We start from the raw sequence: 24,039 nt of genomic DNA, 5'->3' as shown, positions 1-24,039 counted from the left end.
CATACTGTGCATTTAAATTCTTTTTCTAGTTTTTAAGGTCATTGCAGTTGTAGCGGACGCTGCTTTCAGCATACCCACCCATACATAGCCATCAGTGGGATGGCAACATTCCTGGGCAAAGCCGGCAAGGAATGATAGGACACGAGGTCGATTACGCTGCTGTATCGTTTACTAACTCAACTCAGAAGATCAATGCTTGCTCACAACGTAATTGTTTATGGTTTTAATCTTCGATCCAGCAACACAGAAAGTAAAGGAAAACACCAGAATCATTAAAACTCCACCACCAACAACTGGATACGAAATGTTGTCGCTGCTACATTAACAATAAACTGATCCAAACGTCATCCTGGAAGTGCCAAAATAGAAAACAGTAGCAACAACGAAACCGATATATTGCTTTGGAATTACCAAGACTGAGTTCTTGATACTAGTTTTAAGTTCTGACTTTCGATATTGCATTCAACTGATTTCCATATTGAAAGAACCGACTTTTCATATTGAACAAAAACTCAACGAACTGATTTTACACGTTGCAAAACTCTCCAAAAGACTGATTTTCACATAACAAAAGACTGATTTTCACATAGCAAACGACTGATTTTCACATAACAAACGACTGATTGATTTAAAATCATGAGCTAAACTTCTTTAAGAAGGTACTAGTGTGGGATTGCGAGTTTTACATACGATCACACAACGCAACACGACTGCAAATCTACATAACGATGAACCAAGGTAGGAATTCGGCATAGTGAAGTTGATTACTGAAGTTGAATTCCCGATTACTGAATTGCATTCCCGAGACGTGCAGTTATGCGCTCAAGGCGGAGCCTTCTGGACAATTCTAGTGACGTGTACGTGTGACGTCAGAGACGACAGAGCTCTCTAGCGCTACAGACACCCCCGCAAGAAGGAAAACGAGGTGGCCGTTTGACTTCTGATGAGATGTTTGCAGCATGAAATGAAACAGGCGAGGCACAAAATGCGTATTATATTATAACATAGACCCACGGTGAACAACAAGACGGGGTCGGATCCCCTCCGCATGGCGCGAGCGCTAACAGTTCCTCTGATTCCGGGGAGCGGCTGGTCGGCTCTCGATTGGTTGAAGCAGAGGTCTCGTGCGGCGGACATCCGGCTTCGATGATTTCTAATTAAAACAAAAAGGGTGGGGAGTTACAATGACAAACACAATCTAATCACTACGGTTATCACTAATCAATCACAGGTGAACACTGACGATGCAGATAATGTTAATATGCAGTACACGACGACTAAGTTGTGAAAATTGATGAAGCACGTCAGAGGGCACAGAGCGCACTCTCTCTACGACACGGAGGGACAGTCCGGACAACGGCCGTGCGAAGCAGTCGCACAAACTGCCACACACCGCGACGCGAGAGCAAAGCGTCATGACAGCAGGATGGGTATTCTAACCAAACGGGGAAGGTGAGAAAATGGACAAACGTTTAAATGAAACCAGACCAGGACTGTAGTGTCAGCAGACAACCAGGGGAAGTGACGAGGCTTGAAGTACCTAGCCTCACGACAACCTGCAAACATGGGAACTGAAAGATAGATGGGATGAATGGATGCAGTTTTACGTCGTGCCCAGGACGAAGAAATGGTTAAGATAAATCATAGTCTTTCAAGTATGCGGGTGCAACGATGTTCCTACCGGCACGGGAGACGACGGAACTGCAATGGCGCTCGCCAACGTCCACAAGCGGAGTCCCGGAGCATTGCGCATATTCATGTTCTACAGTGGGGCTAGGTCCAGTCTGAGGCGAGAGCGCCTCCGAGTTTTCTATTCCTACTATGGGGTGAAGCACCGCGGCTTTAAGTCTGTCGATCGATACTGTATCAGCCCTGCCCTTGATGCTCAGGGTGAAATACTTATCATTGCGGTTGAGGATGAGATACGGTCCTTGATATGACCGTTGCAGGCTGCTCAACACTCTGTCCGTTCGGACGAACGCATGCGTACATGATAGCAGGGCGTCGTCTAGAAAGGTGGCTCGCTTGTTGGGATGCCTAGGGCGAGTGTAGCGAAGCGTTTGCATGAAGTATGACAGGTTCTGAGCATACAGTGAGTGTTGAACGTCCTCCCCGTCACGAGCATCGAAGAATTCGCCGGGAAGCCTTAGTGAAGTGCCCATAGTCATTTGCACGGCGGATCAGGATAGGTCTTCCTTCAGCGCAGAACGCAGTCCTAACATAACGAGACCCAGATTACTACACCAGGCAGCGGGGTTGTGCTGAGTTTTTAAAGAGACTTTTAGACTCCGGTTGAAGCGTTCATTGATACCGTTGGACGCAGGGTGGTATGCCGTGGTGTGCACAATTTTACTTCCCAAGAATGTGGCCATCTCGTGCCAAAGGACAGAGGTGAATTGCCTACCACGATCCGATGATATTGCGCAAGGGGCTCCGAACCTGGAGACCCAATGTAGTATGAATGCGTCGGCACAGACCTTCGCGCTGATCTCTGGCAGGGGTATGGCTTCCGGCCAGCGAGTAAATCTATCGATGACGGTTAAGATGTAACAGTATCCACCTGAATTCGGAAGGGGTCCTACCAGATCGACGTGTACATGTGAGAAACGAGCATCAGGAGCATTAAAGTGTTGTAGTGGGGCAACGTTATGGCGTACTATTTTGGTCTGCTGACAGGGCAAGCATTCCCTACACCATTGCCGTAAATCGGACCTCATTTTCGGCCAGACGAACCGTGCGGCTACAAGTTTACGGGTTGCTCTAATTCCCGGATGAGCCAAGTTGTGCAACGTTTGAAACACGAGGGACCTATACAACTTGGGCACTAAAGGTCGATACCTCCCGGTACTGATGTCACAAATTAAGGAGACCCCGTGGTCGGGTAGAGTTTTCCTTTCTAACTTCAAGGAGTGTTCGGATCTACAGAATTCAGCCACTGAATGGTCGTCCTCCTGCTCGATGGCTAGTTTGAGTAAGTCAATACCCGGAAGGTCCTCGAAGATGGCATTTATCTGTGGGCGACTTAAGCAGTCAGCTACGACGTTATCTTCACCCTTTATCTACTGTAGATCAGACGTGAATTCCGAGATATAAGAGAAATGTCGAGACTGCCTACCTGTAGCATGGGCAAGCGTACCCTTGAAGGCAGTGATGAGAGGTTTGTGATCCGTGAATATGGCGAACTTACGACCTTCCAGGAAGTACCTAAAGTGCTTTAAGGCGAGGTATATTGCCAACAACTCACGGTCGAATGTAGAATAGCGTCTCTGAGTATTATCCAGACATTTGAAAAAAAAGTAATGGGCTTCTGTTTACCATCGATTTCCTGTTGGACCACGGCACCGACAGCAGTGGAAGATGCATCTACGACGAGAGAGGTCGCGGCGCCGGGGGCTGGATACGCTAACAGTGAAATGCTCTTTAAGCCTTCCTTCGACCTGTCGAAGGCTGAGATTGCATCATCGGTCCAGGGTATCGGTTTCTGACCGGATAGCTTAGGAGTTAAGATGCCGTGTAGCGGCTGCAAGAGCCGTGCACAGTCGGGAATGAATTTACGGTAGAAGTTCACCATGCCAAGATACCTCCTGAGCTGCCCTGCCTGTAGTGGGCGCTGAAACTTCTGGATTGCTTCCACCTTGCCAGAAAGGGGTTGAATACCTTCAGAGTTGACCTCATGACCTAAGAATTTTACCTTCGGAACACCAAACACACATTTTTCCTTATTGAGAATGAGCCCGTAATGAGTCAAGCGTCGAAAAACTGCCCTCAGGTGGATCACATGTTCTTTTTTATTTTTGGAGAAGATTAACACATCATCGACATAGCAAAACACGAAGTTCAATCCACGCAAGACCTCGTTCATGAAGCGTTGAAACGTTTGGCTAGCATTACACAGACCCATGCTTAATTTACAAAATTCGAAGCCGCCAATAGGCGTAACGATGGCCGTTTTTGGAATGTCCCATTCGGCGACACGAATTTGATGGTAAGACTTGAACAAATCCAGACTAGAGAAGATGGTAGAGCCATGCAACGCGTCGACGAAGTCATGCAAGAAGGGTAGCGGATAAGTGTCGCGCCGGGTCTGACGGTTGAGATTTCTATAGTCCCCCGTGATGCGGTAGCGACCTGTGTCCCCTTTTGGGACCATGTGAACAGGGGAGGCCCAGGGAGAATTGGAAGGGCGAATGACACCCAGATCTAAGAGGTGCTGTATCTCCTCGCGCAGATGTATTAACTTTTCGGGCGATAACCTGTGCACGCGCGACGCTGTGGGAGGACCAGAAGTGAGAATATGATGACACGTTTCATGTTCAGACGGACGATGATAGTTTTCCAGAGCAAAAACCTTCGGGAACTCGACGTTTAAGAATGCGTAGGCGCCTAGCTCGGCAACATTGGAGTCCTTGCCTTTCGGTCCGCTAGAGGGTGCGGTGTGTCGCACGTGATTAGCATAGTTATCACGATTCGGCATAATCAGGCGCCTATTAGGAATGTCAATGGACAGGCCAAAATGCAACAAAAAGTCTATGCCTATTATGGGTACAGGCAGATCAGCGAGCTTAAAAGTCCATTCAAATTCGACGGGTAGGCCAAGTGAGAGCCGCTTGCGCATGCTGCCGAACACCTTAATGAGCGAGCCGTTCACAGCGGTAAGAACACTAGAGGGTTTAGCACGATTAAAGGAACGACAGGGAAGTATACTTAGGCTACTGCCAGTGTCAATAAGAAAAGTTAGATTCGTGTGCGGGTCGTAGAGCCGAAACATCGCGGCGGAGTTTAAGTTGATGGTCCCCACTTCGCCCGCTCTGCTGAAGTGGAACCCGATACGTTTTTTGCTCCTTCCCAGTTGCAAGGAGGGGCGCAGCGACGGGCCCTAGGACCAAACCTATCGTGATAGAAACAGAGTGAGGGGCGACCTCGAAGATTGTCACGTGAGGGCGTGGGCCTCCGAGCGGCGAGAAAGGAGGACGCCCGACATTCAGGCGTCCTGAAGCTCCCAGAAATCTCACTACCAGAAGAGTTCATCCTGCGATCGAATGACTGTGCAGACTCAGACAATGCGGAGACACGCCTATCCAAAGATTGATTAATGTCTGCCTGCGAGGAAAGACTGCGTGAACCCTGTACAACGGCATCATCGCCGCTTGAAATTTTAACTATTTCATCCGCTCGGCGCGCCAACGTCTCCAAATCATCACCCGCATGCGCGGCTAGAATGCGCCTAACGTCAGTCGGTAACTTACCCAAAAACAACTCACGCAACAAGGATGTGTTTCCTCTTGCAGCACTACCCAAAAGTCGTCTTATTTTAGTTAAATGAGTCGATGGCCTTTCGGCTCCGAGAGAAGTCTTGTGGAACAAGGCACTCACACGGTCTCCCTCCGTGAGACCAAACTCGCGCAGGAGGGCCCGTTAAAGCATGGCATAGGGGTCGTCACAACCGTCACGGTGGATGACGGCGTCGGCGACCCTATGCAATTGCTGCTCGTTGAGTGCCTGTATAACTAAGTCATATCGTTCGTCGGTATTATCAATGGCCCTATTTTTGAAAAAGCTTTCGACTAACTCAATCCAAAGGGATACGTCCGTCTCAAAGAACCTCGGCAACGACATGCCATAGGGCCTGGGGTGCCTGCAGACACCACAATCCAGTGTCTGAAGGGAGTCGTCCGGACGGGGGCGAAACACATCGTCATCGCTGCTGTCAAAACGCCCCGATCGCGCGCCACGAGTAAGGCGACGACCAAGGACGACAACGACGAGGGAAATAAAAAGGCTTACGGCTACTACGATAATGTAAAAAGAGTATTCAAACATCATGAATTAATGTTACTTAACTTGAATCCCACGGCGTCGTCGTCGAAGGAACGTCCGATGAAAGGCAGGCTTGTTATAATCCGTGATATAATCCAGAATAATCCAGTGCATCCAGTGATCAGTTCACATTCAGTCAATTCACAGTTAAGTCAAGTGATTAATTTACAGTGAGATCACGTCGTTACAGCTCACAGTTAGCAAAACGAATCACGTCAGGGTCACCAGAAATATGTAGCGGACGCTGCTTTCAGCATATCCACCCATACATAGCCATCAGTGGGATGGCAACATTCCTGGGCAAAGTCGGCAAGGAATGATAGGACACGAGGTCGATTACGCTGCTGTATCGTTTACTAACTCAACTCAGAAGATCAATGCTTGCTCACAACGTAATTGTTCATGGTCTTAATCTTCGATCCAGCAACACAGAAAGTAAAGGAAAACACCAGAATCATTAAAGCTCCATCACCAACAACTGGATACGAAATGTTGTCGCTGCTACATTAACAATAAACTGATCCAAACGTCATCCTGGAAGTGCCAAAAATAGAAAACAGTAGCAACAACAAAACCGATATATTGCTTTAGGATTACCAAGACTGATTTCTTGATACTAGTTTTAAGTTCTGACTTTCGATATTGCATTCAACTGATTTCCATATTGAAAGAACCGACTTTTCATATTGAACAAAAACTCAACGAACTGATTTTACACGTTGCAAAGCTCTCCAAAAGACTAGAATTCACATAACAAAAGACTGATTTTCACATAGCAAACGACTGATTTTCACATAGCAAACGATTGATTTTCACATAGTGGTCACAGCGGTAAACCATAATCTCTTCGTGGGAAAATTGTAACATAAGATTCCCGAATCCGTTCGTCTGTATGTATCGACCGAGAGAGAAACACTTCTTGAAACGTCTATTCAATAAGTGTATTCCTGTAAAATTAGCCCGCGGCTATCGAAATCGAAATACAACGCCTTGCACCTCTAAAAACTGTCACTACGATACAGATTACTTGGATAAAAGACGGAGAATTTGTCCAGCTAGCAAGCACCAAATAAACCAGTTAAATGTGCGACCGACTTCCAACAAACAACTTCGAGAATGAATCAGAAAGATTTGTGATAACTCAAAGGCACGAGAGCAGTTCGTGTGACGCAATTTCATGTCCAAACAGGTTTCAACTGAAACAGGTTTAAACAGGTTTGACACGAGTCTTACGGACGATGGTGCAATTTTGGCTCATGTTTTAGGAATTTCCATGACGTAATATTCAGTAGACCCGAACGGTTTCTACATGACGTTTGACCAGGCGAACAACCGTCTGGAACATAGCGGCCCCTAGTTATGACAGTCTGACATGGCATAACTAAAAAAGAATTGACGACAATTGTGAGCCAATGAATAAAAACACATGATACACAAATTGTTTGAATCACTCACGTTTAAGTTAATACGCAAATACAAAGGGCATGCAAAGAATGAACAGCAATAAGAATAAACACGACGATACATGAAATTGGTACCATAGGTATTAGGTACACGCAAAAATGACGCTATATACCATGGTTGCGATAATAACCGACTGTTCTGGGCTCAGACAAGTGTCGGCCACCGCAGACAAAACCAGGCTCAAACCCTAACACTTAGGTGTTCTTTACAGGGGCGAGGCACGAAATATCCCTCAACACACAGTCTACTTTCACTTTCCCCGTACTCTCATCATAGTTGCAGACGGCAACTTTAGCTCTACGAACCACAGGCTTCCCTTTCCTAATTTGTGGAACTACCTCATGCACCCTCCCAAGTTGATACTTCCCACGTTTACCAATGTCCTGGAGAGAACCTACCACTACAAGTTGACCAGGCTCCAAATTCTCGGCCATTTTTAGCCATTTTTTCCGGCCCTGAAGACCTGGCAAGTAAAAATCAATCCATTTACTCCAAAACTGATGAAAAAGTGACAAATTGAACCGATAATCCCTTCTTAATTGGTCACGATCATGTGGTTGCCCAACAGCACAGTATGGGTCTAAGTATGGGGTCAAAAGTGAGGCAGGGGTGATGACAGTAAAATCCCTAGGGTCGTCACTCAAAGGTACCAAAGGGCGTTCGTTCACGATCCGAACGGCACTGCCTGTGTACGTAAGCAGTTCAATAAAATTGGGCTTACGACTTGAAGAGTCCAAAATGTGAAAAAATGCAATTTTAAATTGTTTAACCATTGCCTCCCAGGCGCCACCTTGCGCCGGAGCATACGGAGGTATAAATTCCCAGTTTATCTCTCTCTGTCTCAGGGCGTTGTGAAATTCAGCTGATTCTATCAACTCGGGTAACTTCTTAGATGCTGCCTGAAAGGTACTTCCATTGTCGGAATAGATAGCATTAACCTGCCCACGTAAATCTGTAAACCTTGTAAAGGCAAGTAAAAAATCACTCAGCGACAATGACGTAACCAGCTCAACATGAATAGCGCGAGATGCCATACATGTGAACAAGAGTCCCCAAGCTTTTTTGTGACTTCTACCTTCAACAAAGGTTAAAGGTCCAAGATAGTCTAAGCCGCAATCAAAAAAGGGTTTCCTATGCGCAGTTGTGCGAGACAAAGGTAAATCAGACATGAGCTGCCTTATAGGCCGTGCTTTCTCAATCGCACATACACCACAATCATTAAGATACCTCTTCACGGAGGCATTACCATTAGCGATCCAAAACTTCTGTCGCGTAGACAACAAAGTGTGCTGTACTCCACAGTGCGCATTTTCATTATGATGCGACAGTACAACAAGCCTAGTGAAGGGGTGCTTCGAAGGCAAAACAATCGGATGCTTTGCTTCAAGGGAGATCTCGGGAGAATTACTTAAGCGCCCTTCAATGCGGATTACACCAGCGTCATCTACACAAGGTCTGTACTTTTTAAGTGAACGTAATTCTTTCAAGCGTTCCTTCTCACGTTGCGAAGCGCCAACACTACCTCGCTTTATCACTTCCTCAAGGGCATCCGGCGATTGTTTGGTCATTAAATGTACCACATCGCCATACACGCTCTTCTGAACAAACTTCACAGCCAATTCTGAAGCACTGTTAAGATAAGATGCATCCAGTTTTGGCTTCACAAAGCTACGCTTTCTCGTTTTACAGCACAAAAATTCAACAAAAGCAACCAAATAAGCGATTCTCTTTTTCATAACATACAAAGAAGGTGCGGCCTCGATCAATCTGTGAAGACCACCCTGTCCAACGTCAAGCGACTCCTCTTCGTCACGAAGATATAGGCTATGGACAGGTACTGGAGTGGCATTTTCTACAGATGGAATTTCCTCACACTGGTAGAGAAGACTAGAACCATTTAACCACAACTCTCGAAATTCTTTCTTTGTAATAAGATTTGGCCTTGTGCCAACATCAGCTGGGTTCATATCGGTAGGGCAAAAACGCCAATCCTGGGCTCCAGACAACAATAAAATATGCTCAACTCGACGCGTAATAAACTTATTCAAACGTAAATCAGGGTTTTTAACCCACTGCAACACAGTACGAGAATCACACCAAAAATACTTAAGGCAGTCGGGCATCTTCAATGCCTCGTAGGCCTGCTTCACGAGTCTTGCTGTATTCAAAGCGGCAACAAGCTCTTTCCTAGCTATCGGCCAAGAAAACTGATTTTTTACAACAATGGTAGATTTACCCAGAACGAAAGACACACTCGGAACTCCGTTAATCAGTCTACGTAAGTAAACAACAGAAGAGAAAGCTTGATTCGAAGTGTAGCGCCAGAGAGCTCTGTCGTCTCTGACGTCACACGTACACGTCACTAGAATCTTCCAGAAGACTCCGCCTTGAGCGCATAACTGCACGTCTCGGGAATTCAATTCAGCAATCGGGAATTCAACTTCTGTAATCAACGTCACTATGCCGAATTCCTACCTTGGTTCATCGTTATGTAGAATTGCAGTCGTGTTGCGTTGTGTGATCATATGTAAAACTCGCAATCTCACACTAGTACCTTCTTAAAGAAGTTAAGCTCATGGTTTTAAATCAATCAGTCGTTTGTTAAGTTCTTGCAATATGTAAAATCAGTTCTTGCTATAAAATCAATCAGTCGTTTGCCATGTGAAAATCAATCAGTCGTTTGCTATGTGAATTCTAGTCTTTTGTAGAGTTCTACAACATGTAAAAATCAGAGTGTGTTAAGTTTTTGCTATGTGAAAATCAATAGTTTGTTGAGTTTTTGTTCAATATGAAAAGTCGGTTCTTTCAATATGGAAATCAGTTGAATGCAATATCAAAAGTCAGAACTTAAAACCAGTATCAAGAAATCAGTCTTGGTAATTCTAAAGCAATATCTCAGTTTCGTTGTTGCTACCGTTTTCTATTTTTGGCACTGCCAGGATGACGTTTGGATCAGTTTATTGTTAATGTAGCAGCGACGACATTTCGTATCCAGTTGTTGGTGGTGGAGCTTTAATATTCCGGTGTTTTCCTTTACTTTCTGTGTTGCTGGATCGAAGATTAAAAACTATAAACAATTACGTTGTGAGCAAGCATTGATCTTCTGAGTTGAGTTAGTAAACAATACAGCAGCGTAATCGACCTCGTGTCCTATCATTCCTTGCCGACTTTGCCCAGGAATGTTGCCATCCCACTGATGGCTGTGTATGGGTGGATATGCTGAAAGCAGCGTCCGCTACAGAAGCATCACTAAACCCATGCAATTGATATGAAACAATATCATCCGGACTGCACACACCAGAGTTTGCAAAATACCATCTCGGTAACGAAAAATCCTTAAGCAGGTCCAAAGAGCGAAGCCACGACTCCCACTCTTTAACAAAGCTATCAGGGACCTCGGTGTCCCAATCAAACTTGTCTATCGCCAATTGCTGAAGTATAAGGCGTGCTTTTAGAAAAAATGGCGCTCCAAAGCCTAGCGGATCAAAATTTTGTCCAAGCTGACTGAGCATACTTCGGCGCGTGTGTTTAGTTAAGGGCTTTAAGGAACATGCGATACGCATCTCGTCAGACTCGGTTTGCCACACACAACCCAATGTTTTTGCTAATGGCAAAGTCATATTTTCAGTCTGAAAGTCAATGTCACAAATCAAAGGTGAAAGCATCTCATTATCCAAATTTGACAAGACAATCATAGCCTCCTTGTTAGCACTCCACTTACCAAGTTTAAACCCACGGCTATCAAACAAAGCAATTGATTCATGAGTGATTTGCTGAGCTTCCTCTAAGCTATCAGCCGAAAATATAAAATCATCCATGTACATATTATTTGCAATATTGCAGAGAGTCAATTCACCAGCACTGCTGGGATTCTGCTCGATCATTTTCTTTATAGCCAAGCAAGCGATATACGGGCTACTCTTTATTCCCCAAGGGTGTACACAAAAACGAAATGGTACCATCCTACCATTTTCAAGGTCATCATCTTCAAACCACAGTATACGAAACAAATCCCTTTGCGACTCAGGTAACTTTATTTGAAAGAAGCATTTAGTCACATCAGCCATGAGACCAAATCTACCAAGCCGAAATCTAGCCAAGACATCTACCAGAGGGTTTAACAAGTCAGGACCTGAAAACATTACATCATTAACACAAGTTCCTCGAAATTCAGACTTGCCATCGTAAACAATGCGCTTTTTTAATTGTGACGTCACAAAGTATGGTAAATACCATTCAAATCCTTGACATTTCCTGCTTCACCAGTACGCTCAATATAGCCATTTGATTTAAGATCTTTCATGGTGTCAGTAAGGAAATCACGAAGTTCAGGTTGTTTTAAAGCTTTCTTTCTTAAAGCAGCAGCTCTATCTGACGCCAACACAAAATTGTTAGGTAGATCAATATCTTCCTTCAACGGAACAGGTATCTCAAATCGACCATCTTTCAACTCAATATTCGGTTCAACAAGTTCTCTAGCCAACTTATCATTGCGAGACAATTCACAGGTTTCATTTTGCAACGTCAAATCCTGAATAACTTTATTCAGGTCTGCTATTTCCATATCACGAGACTCAATTTTACGCTGAAAGCCAGAGATTACATCCGACTCTGAAGACGTCTGCACTCTGCACACTTTAGCAACGCTTTCATCTAAGGGTGACTTACCACCACAAGCCAACCAACCGAGAGGAGTGAGCAAAGCATGTGGTTCACTACGATTTTCACCAACACGCTCTTTTTTTGCACACATCAAATAAGCGTTGTCGTTGCCAATCAGTACATCTACAGTACTACAATCATTCAAATGAAACATATTCATGTCATGAAAATGACGGAAACCATTTAAATCTTGTTTATGCGGTAAAGTTTTAACATCGTCAGCCCAAGCTGGGTTAACCACCGAAGTTATATCACAAAACAGTTCATCTGTCTCTAACGACTGATTGTTGAGTTTGACAAGGTCAGCACAAGTAGCTTTCTGACCAGCCAGGGTATCCATTTTAAACGACGCTTTATCGTACGGTTTAAGATCAAGTTCACACACCAAATCACTCGAAACAAACGTCAACTGCGAACCAGGATCATGCTGACAATACACCAACTTCGATTTGCCAGTCATTGGATTCAAAACACGAGCAGCAGTAACGCGGTTAAAGGCTGCTTTAACATTTCCAATCTTAACATTACGCACAGGAACTCTGGCACGAGCATCATCTTTCCCAACCGAATCCAGAGAATCACGTGACGTCACATAAAAATCATGCAGAAGAAAATAGTGTTTCCTATCGTTGTTAGGCCCACACTTACGACAGTTATTTGCATGAACGCAATCCCTAACCATATGCTGGCGCAAACAATTCAAGCATTTGCCAGCTTTCACAATGACATCTCTCCGATCTTTAGGTGTCAAGCGCAAAAATTCTTTACAATTAGACAAAAAATGATATTCAACTTGACCACGTGACGAACAACAAATGCATGCCGGTAGGTTTTTACGTCTGGCTTCACCACCGCGCGGTGCGCCAACAACAGTCGAGTACTGCGAACTCCCTGACATCACATCATCATGGGGTTTTACGGACGTCTGCCTAACCGGACATGAAGGCAATTTTCCTTTGCCAAACTTTTTAAATTGCTGCGACTCACCAGAATCGCCCATTAGCATAATGCTAAAATCAGTCGACTTACGCGTTTCCTCCCGTACTACAAATTCAAACAAACTCTCGTCGTCGTCGTCTGAGCTTCTGGGGCCGAGGGTCTATCCTTTTACCACCCCAGATTCACGATGTTCCCGGACTACACTGGAAGGCTGCTAGAGAGCAGCCAGTCTTTAGTTTCATCATCCATGACGCGCAGACCTTCCACTCCGTTAGGTGGCTTGAAGATGGTACAGTCATTGATGATGTGGTCTGCGGTCTGTTCCTCGGCACCACATTCACAGGAGGAGGAAGAAGCCATTCCCCATTGGTGCATGGTTGAGCGGAAAAGGCCGACGCCCGTACGGAGACGGTTGAGGCGCACCCACGCCTGTCTCTGTAGTGTCAGGCCGATTGGGCGTGTGTCGGCGTCGGGGATGAATGAATGGAGTCTGGTGATGCTTGACCTCCATTCAGAATTCCATTTATGGTTCGCCCAAGTAGCCGCAGAGATGTCTTGTTCATCAGCTTCGTTGATCAGAAGCCGAGCGGCTGGCACGAATGGGTGTCTTGATTTCAGTCGGCGGGGGTGCTCATTTGGGAGAGCAGAGATCTTGTGGTGGAGAAGATGATTAGGCTCCAGTGCCCGTCGACCGAGGGACAGAGTGGCTTCTTCGCGACGAAGCTCAGCAGGTTGGATGCCAGCGAGAATGGGGAGATTGTCCAATGGTGTGGGACGCAGGCATCCGGTCACTGTGCGCAGGGCACTGTTTATGGCAGTGTCGATGTTGTGGCGGTGAGCACTGCGGCACCAGACAGGTGCACAGTACTCTGCTGAAGAGTAGACAAGGGCTAAGGCTGCTATTCGCAAAGTGTCAGCCCTCGCCCCCCAGCTAGAGCCTGCCAGGCGCTTCAGTAATGCAGCGCGGGATGTCAGTTTCTTGCGCAGTGACACCAAATGGTGGCGGTATGTGAGCGATCTGTCTAGTGTCATCCCAAGGTACCTTGGCTCGGGGCAGAAGGACAGAGGTTTTCCGTTGTTGTGGACATGTAGCTCACGATCAGCTTCCCGATTGTGTAGGTGGAAAGCTGCCGCCACAGTTTTGGTTTCGCTGAGTTTCAGTCGCCAGTTCTGGAGATAAGCTGAGATGGTTTGCATGTCCTGGCTCAAGGTGTCTTCTAGATTTTCCCACGACTTTGTGGGAAAAACAAACTCTGAAAAGTAGGCTCATCAGTGCCACCATACTGATCACCTAAAAAGTCAAGATAACGCTGCTTAGCGTCAAACGGGAGTCGCTTAGCCAAATCCAAAACAAAACGTCCTTCCAATTTGTCACGCTGACCATAAGCTTGCGCGTAAAGCAAACACTGCGATAATTCATCTTTAAACTCTTTCAGATCACTGGAAGAGGTCGAAGTCAATTTGCTACCATAGCGATACTTTCTAATTTCCGGTTCTGCAAAAAGACCTCCACGAACCCCAAAACGCTGGGACAAGCGAGCTAACGACATTTCTATCCTGTCTTCCTCTGACAAGCCAGGGGTGTCAGAAACCAAATTAGCAATCGTTTGCGCAGCTGTTCTAACACAAGCTGCTTGTAACAAAGTCAAACGAGTCCCCTTAAAGGGCGAAGCTGCCATTAAGGCCGTAACACGATTTTTAAAGAAGATAAATGGCATATTATTACCATCGTAACCAATCAAGGCCGCCTTATTGAAAAACGTCCCACTATTTTGGTATTCAAAAAAGCAATCCTGCTGTTGAGAACTCGATTTAGCGGGAGAAGACAAGCTATATCCCTTAAGGGGCTGAGTGGGCTCAGTCACGTGCACAGCCCGATCACGATCCTCACACACGTTAAAATCAAGAGACGCGATACGCCTCTCACAACCACCCAAATTACGTGTAGCTGGGCGATCAAAACCTAGCGGCGCAGAAAACTGTGAAGGGGGCAAAGCATTACTACTAATGGCGGCCCCATGACCTGTACGCTCTGGGGGAGGAGTTCGGTTGTAATTCACAGACCTTGGCTCTACAGCATTCGGAAGACCCTTAGCCGCGGCCCCAAGACCTCCTGAAACAGCTGGAAAACGTGTGGATTGCCCTGGTCCACTCACAGGTTGAACGGGCGTTTGGAAAAGGTTATGTAAATTAAACTGCGATTGATGTTCATTTCTGGAATGCCTAGAAGAGCTCTTCTTAGAGCTACGCCGGGAGCCCGCCTCTGATCGATATTCAGCTAAAACTACCTCTTTTCGTTGTTCAGCCCACAACTGAACGTCTTTGAGTACGAACTCAGCAGCTCTCGCTTCAGCTCTCGCGGCGGCCTCAGCTGCTCTCGCTTCGGCCTCAGCTCTCGCGGCAGCCTCAGCTCGAATGGCCTCAGCTCTCGCGATGGCCTCAGCAGCTCTTGCTTCGGCCTCAGCTTGGATCTGGAGCTCCTCTCGTCTTAGCTGTAGGTTAATTTGTGCCACTATCCGAGACGAAGTCCTAGACATCCTAGTGCTTACATTTGAGGCGCTATCCTCAGGATGTATGTCAGCATCCAACATATCTGAGAACTCACTTTCTTTTTGTTCAAAGGTATTTTTTAATGAGTTAAATTCGGGATCTACCCTATCACGAAGTTCTGCCAAGATTGCAGAGTTAAAGATTTTAGTCAAAAGAGCATGGAAATGCAGCAATTCCTCTTCTAAAGTAGATAACTTAGATCTAAAAATTAACAGTTCCTGCTTATCACTCAAAGAACCTAGGGCTACAGAAAGTTCCCCAATTTCAGTCAAAATATCCCTTCTAAGATGCCGGGCCTCTCGAACTGACTTAGCCTCATCGTTACTGGGCCCCTCCCCAGAATGGCCTGCCCGACCGCAAAGAACATCATCAGGCTTAAACTCAGTCGAGTCTACGGCGGTCGAGTCCTTGTCGCCACCGAGTGTAGACATATTAAATGTTGGGGCTAAATTAACAATTAAAAAAATGAAGTTACACAAACACACAAAATTATTAGGCTACAGTAGTTATAAAAAACTTAACTGCAAAGACCGTAAAAATACAAAAAAGAATTTAAATGCACGATACCGTAGCTGTACGGGTATGAAGTCCTAAAGTCCACAAAACTTGCTTGGATTCTTCCACTTGAATCTACAAGCACAGATGGGTTGTCTTTAATCTTCTTTCTTGCCAATGAATGTCAAAGTTATTTTTCTTCAGTACCAAACTGAGAAGAAATGTTTTTACTTTTCTTTGCTTCTGTAAGAGTGTAGACTACCAACCAACAAATCTTCTTTTATTTTTTTTGTTTTAATTTCTTCTTGACCTACCAACTGACAAGAACTCGTCTTTTATTTTTTATGGTCCCCGCGGTAAACCATAATCTCTTCGTGGGAAAATTGTAACATAAGATTCCCGAATCCGTTCGTCTGTATGTATCGACCGAGAGAGAAACACTTCTTGAAACGTCTATTCAATAAGTGTATTCCTGTAAAATTAGCCCGCGGCTATCGAAATCGAAATACAACGCCTTGCACCTCTAAAAACTGTCACTACGATACAGATTACTTGGATAAAAGACGGAGAATTTGTCCAGCTAGCAAGCACCAAATAAACCAGTTAAATGTGCGACCGACTTCCAACAAACAACTTCGAGAATGAATCAGAAAGATTTGTGATAACTCAAAGGCACGAGAGCAGTTCGTGTGACGCAATTTCATGTCCAAACAGGTTTCAACTGAAACAGGTTTAAACAGGTTTGACACGAGTCTTACGGACGATGGTGCAATTTTGGCTCATGTTTTAGGAATTTCCATGACGTAATATTCAGTAGACCCGAACGGTTTCTACATGACGTTTGACCAGGCGAACAACCGTCTGGAACACATAGCAAACGACTGATTTTCACATAGCAAACGACTGATTGATTTAAAATCATGAGCTAAACTTCTTTAAGAAGGTACTAGTGTGGGATTGCGAGTTTTACATACGATCACACAACGCAACACGACTGCAAATCTACATAACGATGAACCAAGGTAGGAATTCGGCGTAGTGAAGTTGATTACTGAAGTTGAATTCCCGATTACTGAATTGCATTCTCGAGACGTGCAGTTATGCGCTCAAGGCGGAGCCTTCTGGACAACTCTAGTGACGTGTACGTGTGACGTCAGAGACGACAGAGCTCTCTAGCGCTACAAGCCCATTCAAACACATGAAGAAACAGTTGCTAAATGCCAATACCATTAAGCAATGTCTCTCCAGAGCCAGAATTCTGCTCTCACGCATTGAAGGAGGAGGCACACTGCCAAACCTTGTGTTCAGCGATGAGGAGAAATTTGATGTCCAGCATCATTTTAGCAGTCAGAATGATCGTTTTTGGTCAAGAGATGGTGACGTAGAATCCCGGATAGTCACTCGAAGACAAGGGGCGGCATCAGTGATGGTATGGGCTGCAGTCAACGAATCAGGAAGGAGTCCATTGATTTTTGTCGACCAAAGTGAAACTGAACCAAGAAAACTACGGAAATGATATTCTTGAGGGTTCATTGTTGCCTTGGGCAAACAAACACTTCAAAAAACGTAATCGCTCGCGACCAGTAGAAGGTTAATCTTTTGGATGGTTTGGTAAGAGATATCAACAAAAGCGACTCCAGCCACCCGCACTTGCTGTTGTTTCTCTGGGCAAGAAACTTTACGATAATTGCCTCTACCCAGTGATCGATTTCGAGTAATAGGTAGTAGGCTACCAAGTTTAAGTCATAAGTAGAGTAGACAACCAGAAACAGACATTGCCGTCGGCTGCAGCGTGGGTCAGGTGTACGTCGGAAGGCGTACACCGATGCATAGCGCTCAAGTCCGCTTTCCGGCAATGCAGGATAAAGATAATAAAACAAAACAAAAATATCCCTGGGTTGGGTAAGGTCATTTTGACGCCATTGAAGTACTTCCTGTATGTTTAAGACTAGGCCTAACTTAAGACAAAAGTAACGTAGCGCACGCTAGTTTATCCCGAGTAGAGGTATAGCGAGTACCGCGCTGCTTTTAATGTAGCGGATGCCCACATCTGGGCGGTAGGCCTCAAACTGTAGTTGCACCAAATTTTGTCACTCTGACCCTTCAGTTGTCCACCTCTTTTTCAAGTGAGCAATACCCTACTTCTACAATCTCTTTTGGAAAGTCACAATTTTTTCCTTGCAACTCATGCTTTTTTCCTTCCTTGTTGTGTAATGGTTAACCTTTTCGAAACCCACACATTATTTTTCATACAGCTCATGCTTCTGTTTCTTTCTTGTTAATTCTGTGGTTATGTGAAATGGTTTACCGCAAGATGGTTAGCGGTGAGCGCGCTCAAGTGGCAAAGGTTTTGCAGGTCACCTTCTACGTTTTTCACAATGCGAATTGGAGGGCTTCTTCACTTGTAAGGACATTTTCTCGTTTGAGGGAGTCTGACTTCAAAATTAATGAACGAGACATTTTTATGAGGAAGTTTAGAGTAGGATATGCAAAAGCAAAAATTTTTGCTGGTTATAAAGGTAGAAACACAGGAATACTAGACCAGTTATAAACAAATTTTTCTGATTTTGCAAACATAAACGAAAAGAATTTATTGATTTTCCAATACAAGCAAGACTGTTTATCAAGTTGTTAGGCTAGTTTTTAAACTAGTTTGTTGTTCAGATGGTTTGAGATTTTAACTGGTATGATAGGCCTATGCAAATTAAGTGGAAACCAAGCAAAAAGCAATTAGGCCTACTGTCGGCTGTGCAAGTTAAAAAACTTCATGTTAAACATGAGCTCATCCCTTTTTCTGCGTATTGAAGGCAGAACTCCTGGAATTTTGAGAGATCTGAACTGTTAAGCCCAATAAATAATCAATTATGTAAACTGAGTTTTTAGATAGCTTTAGCCTACTGTACCGTATTCCAAGTTTGAAAGTTTCATCAACAACTGGGATGGAACAAGGCAAACAAACAAAAGAAAGACAAAAATAAAAATTTTGACAATATCAAGAAAATTACGGGAATGAAAAGCATGATAGAAGTAGGTTACTACTAAAAACAAAAAACAGAACAGAAAGAGTTTATAGGCTATAGGACTAGGAGGTCACCGATCACTTAAATAGGAGAGCTAGAACTGGTATACAAGTCCGGATGCAACCTAGTTCGTACCCTGAACAGTTCGTACCCTCAGTTTGTACCCTGAAAAGATCGAGAGAAAAAATTAAAAAAGTGGAAGTCGCTGATCGCAGTTTCGGCAAACATTTTAAAATTGGCAGTGGCTATTTGACCGGCGCCGGTCTTTGAATCTGAAACACTATTTGACCGTCATTACGTCATTATACAGTCACTTTTTTTCTTTTTCCTTTTCAAAGCAAAATTTTGCCTAACCATTTTTTTAAAAGAAGCATTGTAGCCTATATAACTAACTTGTTGAGAGCAAAAATGTAATGCTTCGTTCGGCAAACACGGTCACATCAATCAATCATTTTATTTTTCGTCATCAACGCGTACGGGACAAAAAAGATAATAACTACAAAAATCGATATAGTCCTACCAGCAGTATCGAACTCAGTCCCTCTAGAATAGGAGCCGGCGACGTATCGTAGAATGTTAAAAAGTTGAATAACATCGTTGGATTTAGAACTTATATACGCGCTTCTCGTCTTTTGCTTTGAAAGAGAAAAAGAAAAAAAAGTGATTGCATAGTGACGTCATGACCGGTCAAATAGTGTTTCAGATTCAAAGACCGGTGCCGGTCAAATAGCCACTGCCTTTAAAATTTCGAGAATATCGAGAGAAAGATAGCATCAAGCCGAAGTCGCTGATCGCAGTTTCCGCTAACCCTAACGGGTGCAACCTAGTACCCTGAAAAGATCAAGAGAAAAAATTAAAAAATACCGAAGTCGCTGGTCGCAGTTTAATAGCACAAAGCCGAACTTGCTGATCGGAGTTTCCGCAAACAAACTCGAGGGTTAGGGTATGGTTAGGGTTAGCGGAAACTACGGAAAAATATTTGCGGAAACTGCGATCAGCGAGGGTTAGGGTTAGATCATAGATTACTCTGTGGTTAGGGTAAAGTTTAGCGGAAACTGCGGTTAGCGAAAACTGCAAAACTGCGGAAAAATGTTGCAGAAACTGCGATCAGCGAGGGTTAGGATTAGAGCATAGATTACTCTATGGTTAGTAGGGTGGGTCGATTTTCACGCAAAATAGTCGGATTGTCGCATAAATCGGTATTTAGGTGAGGCTTGCCATACTAAATAAAGTGTTAAAATTTCAAGTTGATGGTGTGCTCCTAACCACTTACCCCAGGTGGTATGGAAAATACAATTTTGTACTTCACGGTAAATTATATTCAATAGGTAGGCTACAGTGAAAACGAAACACAATTGAAATTTAATGAGTTAAAACCATACCTGGATGTTAAACTAAACAACACAGTCTTTCTTTGATTCAAATATAGGCCGCTGCTTCCTTGCATCTAAAATAGAATGAATCATAGAGTTCCTTTTCTCCTTTCTGACAGTTTTGAGTAGGGTGGAGTGAAAAAAAGTTTTTCTGTCATATTAATGAAGAGGGCTGATAAAAAGGTGTCATAAGGTCTAATATTGACTTTAAAAATATTTTTTTGATGTGGCACCCAAAATCAAGCGTACCACCCAGCCCCATGGGTCACGCAAAGGTCAAAATCCATGAAAACAGCATAACCTTTTTTCTAATGCTCCTAGAAAGCTGGGAGTAGGCTTAAAAGTTGCAGAACAGCTATGTTCCTGTATGCTCTAAAAGAACATTTTGTTCTAAATGCATCTATTGGGCAGATATTCAAAAAAAAGGATTTTTTCCATTTTCGGGGGCAAATTTAGATGAAATTGCATTTATTTGATGCTTAAATACATTTTTTTACTACACTTTGTTTAATTATTTTGGGTGTTATTATGGAGTCAGTCAGTCTGCATATTTGGCCAGATGTGAACCTTGGCTATTTTAATTGAATGGTTTTAGTTGGTTACCTATAGTTTGTTGGTAGATAGGCCTACTATACCATACCGTCCTTAGCATTAGCATATTGTAGCGGACTTACTGAAGCAAGCGAATACTATCTTTTAATTTGATATTGCAGGCCTCGAAATTCACGGCGGACATGTCCGCCCCACAGCATGTGATGTCCGCGAGAAGTACCATCTAGATCGGTCATATTTGTCCGCCGAGAAATAACACAGGAACTAGCGATGCAAATCGTCATTGCATAGCACGAACAATTGTTGCGAGAATATAATTTTCCGTGCATATAGATTCTAGAAAATGTACTGTATCTCCTAATTCCATTCAAGAAGGAAAACTTTCGATTTTTACGTTGCTTCAACGATTGCTGACATTGAAACAGCGTAACAAAGGCAAATTCTTTGTTAAGAATCGATGGGAATACCGGTACTTCCACACTAATCACGCGCAACGTTACTTCAAGTCTTACGTCACAATGTCTGGCTTTAATCGAGTAATATTGATAAGGTTGGTTACAAAATTAGATTCTACGAGTGGGCTATATTACAGCAAGATGCAGCAAAGTTTGTTAAGTTTTGGTATTACAGTAAGAAAGAAAACGTCCAGGAAAAATTCACTTTCGCTCAAAAGACACGCAAAAATAAACCTAAAGAAAAAAGCCCAATGAAACTTTGCACAGCAGAAAATAGTGGCGTTAGTGTAGAAGTTTTCCGACTCGTGCCCAAACTGCCCAGAGCATTGTGACGTAAGAAGCCACACGACCTTGTTCGGTGGAAGCTAATCAGATATGTGACGTATTAAGCACCTACACGGCGCTTTGACTCTTCAAGTGCACGTCGTTGGTCTGATGAAAGCCTTTCGGAGTGACTTTGCTGAAATTTTAAAAAGCCTTCTGAACAGTAGCTATAGTTTTCAAATGGCGAAGAATTATCAAGATAAAGTGATTAAACATGACGATCGAGGCTAAAACTGGTGTGTCCGCCGTGAAACTTAATTTGTCTGCCGAGATAGCTGCTCAGACCGGACACGTTTGTCCGCCGTCAACAAAAACGAATTTCGAGGCCTGTATTGAATGTTATATATTCATCAATATCATTAAACAGGATATTTAGAAGTACACATATCTATTATCTAATCTAGGTATTTAAATTAAACTCGAAATAGAATATCAAATTAAAAAATTCTGGTGAAATTTAGAGGTCTTTATTGCCAAGCTTTTTGACCTTGGAACCAACTAACTTTTTGGTGAAGTCTTTTTAGCAAATAATCCCTGCTTGTATAGAAAACGTTTTGCAAGATGTTTGCATATGGATGATGGCAGTGTTTTATGTCTTAAAAACTATTTGTATTTAAGCGAAATTGCTTTATTTATGGTCAGGGTTGGGTCAGACCGCAGAGCAAGGGGGGCCAATTTTTTTAGGTGGGGGGGCCAAAAAATTGTTTTGGGCAAAATCATTATAATTGTAGCTGTTGCTCGAGAATGTTGGGATTTTGCCAGAAAGGCTACGGGCCTGTTAAGGTGTTTTAAATATCTGGTGAAATTTTAGTTACTTTTTGTTGCCAAGCGGCTTCCATCATCTGGCAACACTGCTCCCGTTTGCCTGGAAGTCATTTAGAATGCCTTAATGTGTTGCATTGCAACAAACATTTGCTTTGATTGTGTAGCTTTTGTGTCCGAAATTGTTTACTTTTTGTGTTGCTGGAGCCTGGAAGTTAATAGGATTCGGTATTCTGGATTCGATTCTGGATTTGGTTTAGTATTCCGGAATAATTCTGGAATAGTGAATTATTCTGAATTGCCCATCCCTAACTGTATATACAATAGTTTATATCAGGGATTCATACTATGATTCATGCTATACTATGAATCCCTGGTTTATATGCATGTATTTCCTCGAAGCTGGCTACTGTTGCTTTAAATTAACTTCCTGCAGATTGAACAATTGTGGACTGGGGATGGTGGCAGGTCAGTCGAATTGTGGCTTAGCTATGGTTTGATGTGCATTTTCTATTTTAATTTAAATACCTAGATATGTGCTCTTCTAAATATCCTGTTCAATGAGTAAGTAAAGTTCTCTCAATAATAAAGTCCGCTATAATATGCTAATGCTAAAGACGGTATGGTATAGTAGGCCCATAGGCGTCGAAATAGGGTGGGCAGGGTGGGCGACGCCCACCCTGTCGTGAAACGAGGGTGGGCAAAATATGTTTCGCCCACCCTGTTTTCATGCCACTTATGAAGTGTTCGTTACAATTATTTCCGTTTTTCTTAAACGCTGGACTATCCAACCAACTGCAGCGCAACTTCTTGTTTTACGCTATGTCTCTCGCTAGGTATCCGACAGAACAAAGCAATTCCGTAACAACGCTGCGTGGAAAAACGGCAAAAACTGCATTGTTGTTGCTACGGCAACTGCCACAGCTGGCAATTCCTGGTGAGAGAAAGCCACGTTTGATCTTTTCTCCAAATTTGCGTCGGCAATTTGATCTTTTCTCCGAATGGTCTCACTTTCGTTACGTCACAATCAAACTTCAGTTCCCGGTCAGCGTAAGGGAATGTGAATATGACATCATAATGAACATGACAATAAAATAACCGATACAAACTAAAGACGTACTAAAAACAATCGCTTTTACAAATGCGGCAAGTCCGAAGACGCCTCTTTAAAGATAACAAATCACGAGTTACGCGCTTTTTAGGTCGCAAAGGAAAACATAAAAGAAGTTTGTTTAGTTTAGCAGCGCTCATAAGATCGCAAGATGCAAGAAAGAAAACATCCAACCTATTAAAGCTTAATTGCTGCAGCGACGCTAAACGCAGTCTTTGTGAGAAAGACTAACCACACTTTTCGAAATTAGCGTCGGCAATTGCCGAGGTGATTGTAAGGACAACTAGATTACAAGAAAAAACTAATTTTCTTAGACTACACCAGACTAAGAGATTGATTCAATCTTACTATTGCTGGATGTTTTATTTGGGTTATAGTCAAACTGGCAAATGCGCGGTTGGACAGTTTTTACGATAATGCGCCGTCCATCAATTTAGAGTATCAAAACAAGTATAAACCGGCGATTCAATTCGATAATATCAAACCTCCATTTTTACACTCTGACTACAAAAAAA

At 43.6% G+C, this 24,039-nt stretch overlaps 1 protein-coding gene across 1 annotated transcript; it reads right to left on the bottom strand.

Annotated features, from left to right (window-relative positions):
• Positions 1-1,631: 1,631 nt before the first annotated feature.
• On the bottom strand, positions 1,632-2,162 carry LOC145788494 (uncharacterized). Its single transcript, XM_082600256.1, has one exon. The coding sequence runs from the start codon at positions 2,160-2,162 to the stop codon at positions 1,632-1,634; it is 531 nt and encodes a 176-aa protein (XP_082456382.1).
• Between the last annotated feature and the right edge of the window lie 21,877 nt (positions 2,163-24,039).

The sequence above is a fragment of the Aplidium turbinatum genome, chromosome 2, assembly GCF_918807975.1.
Source record: "Aplidium turbinatum chromosome 2, kaAplTurb1.1, whole genome shotgun sequence".
Taxonomy (NCBI): Eukaryota; Metazoa; Chordata; class Ascidiacea; order Aplousobranchia; family Polyclinidae; genus Aplidium; species Aplidium turbinatum.
The sequence above is the reverse complement of the archived record's forward strand: the minus strand, read 5'-3'. Positions and strand labels throughout refer to the sequence as shown.

Coding starts and splice junctions, on each gene's coding strand:
- LOC145788494 (XM_082600256.1), bottom strand. CDS start 2,162: ATGGGCACTTCACTAAGGCTTCCCGGCGAATTCTTCGATGCTCGTGAC.